Source organism: Apium graveolens, chromosome 8 (genome assembly GCF_009905375.1).
Source record: "Apium graveolens cultivar Ventura chromosome 8, ASM990537v1, whole genome shotgun sequence".
Classification (NCBI taxonomy): Eukaryota; Viridiplantae; Streptophyta; class Magnoliopsida; order Apiales; family Apiaceae; genus Apium; species Apium graveolens.
In genome coordinates this window covers 243,479,179-243,485,990 of record NC_133654.1, presented here as the reverse complement: position 1 = coordinate 243,485,990, position 6,812 = coordinate 243,479,179, and the positions used below count along the sequence as shown (strand labels likewise).

The following is a 6,812-nucleotide window of genomic DNA, read 5'->3' as shown; positions in this document are numbered from 1 at the left end:
ATTTTGTTAAAATTGAAATTAGTAGAAGGTATTAAGAAATTATAAAATTGTTATTTACTAAAAGATGTACGAGTTAAAAGTATATTTCATATTTGAGTTTTAACCGAATACGAACCATGGATTAGGGATAAAAAAATGGATCACTTCGCGGTCGGATAGTGTTATTCACACCCCCGATCCCCGCACCATAACTCATTTTCTGAACCCGCCCCGGGGATGACCTTACTTCCCGATCCCCTATCTAATATTTTTTACTAAATAAAATTATAGATATTTTTAAATTATTTTTAATAAAAATAATAATTTAATAAATCATAACATATAAATATGTTTAAAATTTAATGTAATATTATAAATAGTAATTAAAATTTAAATGTATTTATAATAAAATATAGAATTAATTTTTTTTATTAAATCATATTCTACTATAAAAATTAATTTGATAAAAAATTTAAAAATGTATATACATTATATTTTATTAATAATATTATATTTATTCATATTATTTTAATTAATATACAAACAAATTATTATTTATTTATGTTAGATATAAAAATCGGGGATCGGGCCGGGGATACCCTTATCACTAACCCGCACAAATCCCCGATCTTTTTTTTTTATAATTTTCCCCATTCCCTACCCCGACCCGAAAAATTCTCTGAATCCCTAACACGTTCGGGGCGGGGACCAGATCAGGTAGGGGCGGGTCGGGTGAAATGCACATCTATTCGGGTAAAATCATTTTATAAAAGAATAATATGAAACAAAGTTCATAATATTTTCTCAAAACTTAATAACCAAAAAAAATCAGAGTCTTTATTTTTTTAAAAAGAGAATTAATTCAATAGTGAAAAGTCATATGACATCTACAAATATAATCGAAATTGATTAACGCATAAACATTTCGATATTAAATCCTTCTTCTTCAAAATGCAACCAAACGATATTTTGAAGATAATATGAATATATGTACTTGTTATGACTCACCTATTATTTTGAGCAATCGATTGTAGATGCAGATTCATGAAATTCTTTATCACTAAGGCAAAAATTTGAAAATTTTGCATATTTATGATCTCGAACATGAAAAACACAAAACACATAAAAAATAAATCAAACTCTCACAATTATGGGTGTACTATTGTCAGAAGTGCACCCACCATATCTCACACTTGATGTTTGCTATTATTTTTTCTTCAAAGCAACTAAGTTAGATGTAAGTGTAATGAAGTGAATTTTAACCCAGTATGAAACTATAACTGGTCAGATGGTTAATTATAATATGTCTGTTGTTACGTTCTCTCCTAATACTGATAAAGAAATTAGAACATAAGTATGTATTGAACTACGTGTGTTGTAAAATACAACTTCTGACAAATATTTTGGTATATCCATGGCTATTGGTCGAAAAAAGGTTGCAGCCTTTACATTTTTGCAAGAAAAAGCTGAACAAAAGTTACAGCTATACGGGAACCAAGTCATTTCGAAAGCAGGAAAAATGACATTATTGAAGACAGCGACACTGGCGATTTTGGATGAATTTATTTATGATTCCATAGGGTATGTGTGACAGAACTGAAAAAAGCATAATTGTTTTTGGTGGGAAAGTGAAGGTACATATGAGGGGTTAAATGAATGACGTGGAATCGAATGTTTACGGTAAAGGAAGATGGGGTTTGGGACTTAAATATCTAAGGAAAATATTGAAATATTTTCTAAACATGATTGTAAATTGTGAATAATGTCAATTCTTTAGTAACAAAGTTAATAAATGCCGAATATTACCCTGAGTCAGAATTTTTAACTGCGAAGGTTGGAACTAATCCAAGTTATATGTGACAAAATATGATGAAAGCTGCAAGGCTGTAGAATACATTGTAGAAGACGTATTGGAGATTGTTTGAGTACGAAAATGTGGGAGATGTCGTGGTTTTCTTGCCTAGATAACGAATTTATTACATATGAAATGTCAGAAGGGTTGAAAGGAGCGACAATACCAAGCTTAATGGATATCAATCATCGAGAGTGGGACAATGATATTATCTCTGTTTTATTCAATTACAAGGATGGCGGTTTAATACAGCAAATCCCTATACCTGTAAGGAGTCGGGAGGATACATGATTTTAGCTGAAGAAATATGAGGGAAACTACACGGTAAAGAGTTGTTATGGAATGTTACATGGAGATAATGAATGTCCAAATGTAAGATTTTGGAGAAAGTTACGGGATTTAATATTACCAGGTAAGATGATTACCTTTTTATGACGTGTTTGTGGAGATTGCTTGTCTACATTATTTGCTTTTGCAGCAAAACATGTACCGGTAGATATAGCTTGTCCTTGGTGTCGTGATCATTAGGAAGATATGATGCACATACTTTTTATTGTAATTTTGCTCAGAAAATCTGGAATGTTGTTGGAATTCATAAATTAATTATAGTATTATAGGTGATATATTTTTTGAAATGTGGTAGAGACTTTTTATAAATAGTAAAGGTAAATAATATGTATTGGTGGGTTTGTTTTGCCGTAGTCTATGGCATAGGCGAAATAAATAATTGTGGGATCGTGTTAGCCCGTCTGTGCTGGAATAAAAGTTATGACATTCAACATGTTGACAGACCGACGAAAAGCACGGAAGGAAGGAGTTAAACAAAAAATGCAACACAAACATTGAGTTAAAGTATGAACTAGACCCCCTGAAGGGTGGGTAGAAATTAATATTGATGCGGCATATGTCAACAAACAAATATTATTGGATTTGGGTTAGGATGTATTGTTCGTGATGAGTATAAGTAGTTTCTACGAACTTGTAGTAAGTTTGTAGAACAAATTATGCAATATAAGAAAGCAGAAACTCTTAATTTGAAAGAATCCCTTTCATGGACAAAATAATGGAGTGGTAACATGTGTATTTTTGAGTCTGATGCAAAGAATATGGTAAATGCGAATAATGAACGTGGATGACATTCTTATTTTGATATAATCGTGAATGATTATAATGAGTTGCTTTACAGAAGTATCAGTTGTTTTTGTTTCTAGTTCTACGAATACAGGTCCAGGTTGTCTGATTGCTTGCAAGAGCCGCATATACTATGTCAGGTCACAAAGAGTGATATTTCATTGCTTCGAATTTCATTGCTTGTAACATTCTTAATATAGTAAGTACTGGTATTTCAAAAAGAAAAGGATGGATTAAACAAAACCAAAATATACTTGGAAATTATTGAAGAAAACAAAAAAATAATTAAGAAACATAAATAAGAAAGAAATGGTTTGACCTTTTCTCGGATAAAAAAGAATCCTCAAAAAATGTTAAGGCGTCTACTTAATGTAAAGGGAGAATATTAGGACTCGTGCTAGTACTAAAAATATCATATTCTTAAAAATAAAAATATTATGACTATTTGGTAAAAATATTATCATAAAATATTTATTATTTAACAAGATATTATGACTCAGTTTGTTACTCGTTCAAGTCATATGTACTTTTCTTTTTAACTAATAATCCATTTTCTTTGGCCTGAAATGAACAATAAAAATATAATTAGAACAAAAAAAGAAGACGAACACCACATAATATCCAATTATAACGACTTTTCGTAAAAATCGAATCATCTAGACATCTCCCACACGCGGCTTTCCTTTCCCCACCAAAAATTGACCTAATTATTATATTTCCGATCCTATTTCAATTTTACATACACCCCCCCACCCCCTATATAACAAACTCCGCGGACACATCCCCCACACTTTTCCTGCCATTTTTTTCACCACTTTTTTAAAAATCTCTCTCAAAAATCTCTCTCAAAATCTCTCCCAAAAATCTCTATTTAAATTAATTAAAAACCCTAATTAGTTTCATCAGTTCGAAGCTTAATATATTCCGGTAATTATGGTGGCTGAAGCTAAGATTATTTGTGAGCAGAGTACTAGTCTCTCTGTTTCGATCCGACCCGACTTCTTCGATCTCTCTGCGTCGTCGTCTAAAGCTCTTGTTGATATTTGTGCTTCTGATTCTGTTTCTCTTGAGTTGACTCGCTCTGAATCGGTATGTTATTTAGTTTTTAATTATTTTTTTTGTTATGTTTTTGTGTTTTTTTGGTGAATTATTTGTTTTAAACTGTGTTGATTAGTCTAATTATGTGTTTTTGTGTGCTAGTTGAATTATATGTTGTTGTTTGATTTTGTTGATCGATTGTTGTGGTTAGCTGATTGTGTTGTTTTTATTGGATTCTTCGTTGCGAAATTAGGGTTCGATTGTTGATTTGTTTCGGGGTAGGGTTATTGGTTGCTTTGCGTGATTACGAAGCATCAAATTGGGTGTTTTATTAAATTAATATTGTTGTGACTTGTGAGAATGGATAAAGTGTTTTAGACTTTTAGCTATTAGATTTGTTTGTATAAGTATATGGAAATTGAAATTAAAATTTATTGATAGTTTTAACGAACACGGATTAGGATATTGTAGTTTGCTGTTATTGATAGGTAAATTTCTAGAGGATTCATAAGGTGATCGCTCACTAAAAGTATAATCGTGTAATTGATGAAAAAAGGATGTTGATTTCTGTAAAGGAAGATTTCGGGTGAGTGGGATGGATCATGATTTCTGTAAAGGAAGATTTCGGGTGAGTGGGATGGATCATGACCTTTTTAGTTTGTGGGATTGTTCGAGTTCAACTTTAATATTATATTCTGTCATGAAAGTTTGAAAGCTGTTTGAAGTCTAAATTTCCTTTGTGGTTGATTATGGTTTTAATCCTTATTCGACAGCCTCTAAATTACTGTTGTTACTAATGAATAAAACATGATGATTTTGAAGGAGCATATCAGATGACAATAGGGTCATTGGGTACCTTATTTGTGAAACCATTTTTGTTCACCTTACATAGTTTGTCATGTACCCAAGTTTGTGATATCTTTCAAGTTCCCTTTGTGGCTATATATAAGTTTACAATATCGCTTGGTATTGCACAAAACTATATTCTGGGATTAATCTTATTTTTTCTTTTATACAGGTTGTTAGGTGCTCTACTATTATTGAAGCTACTTCATTTGAATCTGCTGCCTCAAAGTATGTTCCAACCGTTCGTTCAGGCAGTTACACTGATATCGGACCACGCCGTCGCAATGAGGATGAACACATCTGTGTTGATGATCTGTCTGCCCAGTTAGGATCTCACTACACATGGCCACTACCCAGTTCGTTTTATGCTGTGTTTGACGGTCATGGGGGTTCTGAGGCAGCAGCATATGTAAAGAATAATGCAATGCGGCTGTTCTTCGAAGATACTGCTTTGCCACAGATATATGATAATGACGATAAATTATTGGAAGACTTGGGAAATTCTCATCGGAAAGCATTTTCACTTGCTGACCAAGCACTGGCCGATGAATGCTCTGTATGTGACTTTTGCGGAACAACAGCTTTGACTGCTTTGGTACTTGGAAATCATCTACTGGTTGCGAATGCAGGTGATTCCCGCGCAGTTCTTTGCAGAAAAGGAGTTGCAGTCCCTTTGTCTGAAGATCATAGACCTAGTTGCTTGCCTGAGCAGATACGAGTCAAGGGTTTAGGTGGCTACATTGAGGATGGCTACCTAAACGGTGAACTAGCTGTAACCCGAGCTCTTGGAGACTGGTACATGAAATCTCCATCTGGGTGTCCTGCACCACTCACTGCGGAGCCTGATGTTCGACAAACCTTGTTGACGGAAGATGATGAGTTCTTAATACTTGGCTGCGATGGAATCTGGGATGTAATGTCAAATCAGGAAGCTGTTAGGCTGGTTCGTAGCACTCTAAGACAGCATGACGATCCTCAGGAATGTGCCAAAGCTCTAGTGGATCAAGCCTTACGCCTGGACACATCAGACAATCTCACTGCTATTGTCATCTGCTTCACTTCCCCTGTGAAACAAAGAGAATCTGTCCCTCAACGCCCAAAGTCAAGATGTTTCAGTTTGTCTGACGACGCCCGGATTAAACTGATGAGTTTGCTACAAGGCAACTGAATTTGATTTGTAATTGTTTGCTTGCTTGCGGATGTAATAGTATATAGCGTAGAGTGTAAACCAGAGAAATTTTGCTGAATATTTATGAATAGATATTGAAGTTATTATAGTCTTACAGGCTCTTGTTAGCATTATTTGAATGAAAATTTATTCCAATTTCTCAGGTTTTAGGAAGATTGTTTGGCAGTTTGTTGCCCCTTCAAGGCCCTTGAAGGCACCTTGTTTAATGGTTTATTTTTTTACTTGATTTAGATGTTTTGAATTATTTAACTTCTTTAATACTGAAAATAAATATATTTATTTTGTTAAGAAAAATATAATTTCATCCAAATAACTACTCTCTTTTTCCTTACCACAACCATCTTATCTTATTGGTATGCTTAATTAATTGATTATTTTCTGTTTAATTTTGAACACAAGAATAATTTATTTTTGTTAATGTTACATAAATAAAGGTTAAAAGGATGAAAAACATATAATTTGTTCTATTACATCAAAACATTTACCAGCACATATTAGATGAAAATCGAAACTAAAAACTTAAAACGAAACAAAAAAATTAAAACAATAAATATCATAGTTATCTCCAGTTCCATCCAAATATATCGAATGAGTGCCAAAATGATATAATTTAATCACAAAAATTTGTATCGACATAAATAATAAACAAATAACTTAAACCAGAAATTTGTTTCAACTCTACGCGAAAAAAATTAAAATTTATATTAACTTAACTACTTTATCCTTTCAAATTAGATATTCACTTTCAACATATCGCATAGTTTAAGAAAAAATAAA

The 6,812-nt window shown here is 32.7% G+C and overlaps 1 protein-coding gene across 1 annotated transcript; it reads left to right on the top strand.

Moving 5' to 3' along the window:
• Positions 1-3,729: 3,729 nt before the first annotated feature.
• Positions 3,730-6,129, top strand: LOC141678019 (putative protein phosphatase 2C 13). Its single transcript, XM_074484204.1, has 2 exons — positions 3,730-4,051; positions 5,019-6,129. Exons 1-2 carry the CDS (start codon positions 3,896-3,898, stop codon positions 6,012-6,014), a joined length of 1,152 nt encoding a protein of 383 aa, XP_074340305.1. The 5' UTR covers positions 3,730-3,895; the 3' UTR covers positions 6,015-6,129.
• Positions 6,130-6,812: the final 683 nt, after the last annotated feature.

What these genes read in the sequence shown, in the direction of transcription:
- LOC141678019 (XM_074484204.1), top strand. Translation starts at nt 3,896, where the DNA reads ATGGTGGCTGAAGCTAAGATTATTTGTGAGCAGAGTACTAGTCTCTCT. An exon ending in AGTTGACTCGCTCTGAATCG is followed by an intron (nt 4,052 to 5,018) that starts GTATGTTATTTA and finishes TCTTTTATACAG; the next exon opens with GTTGTTAGGTGCTCTACTAT.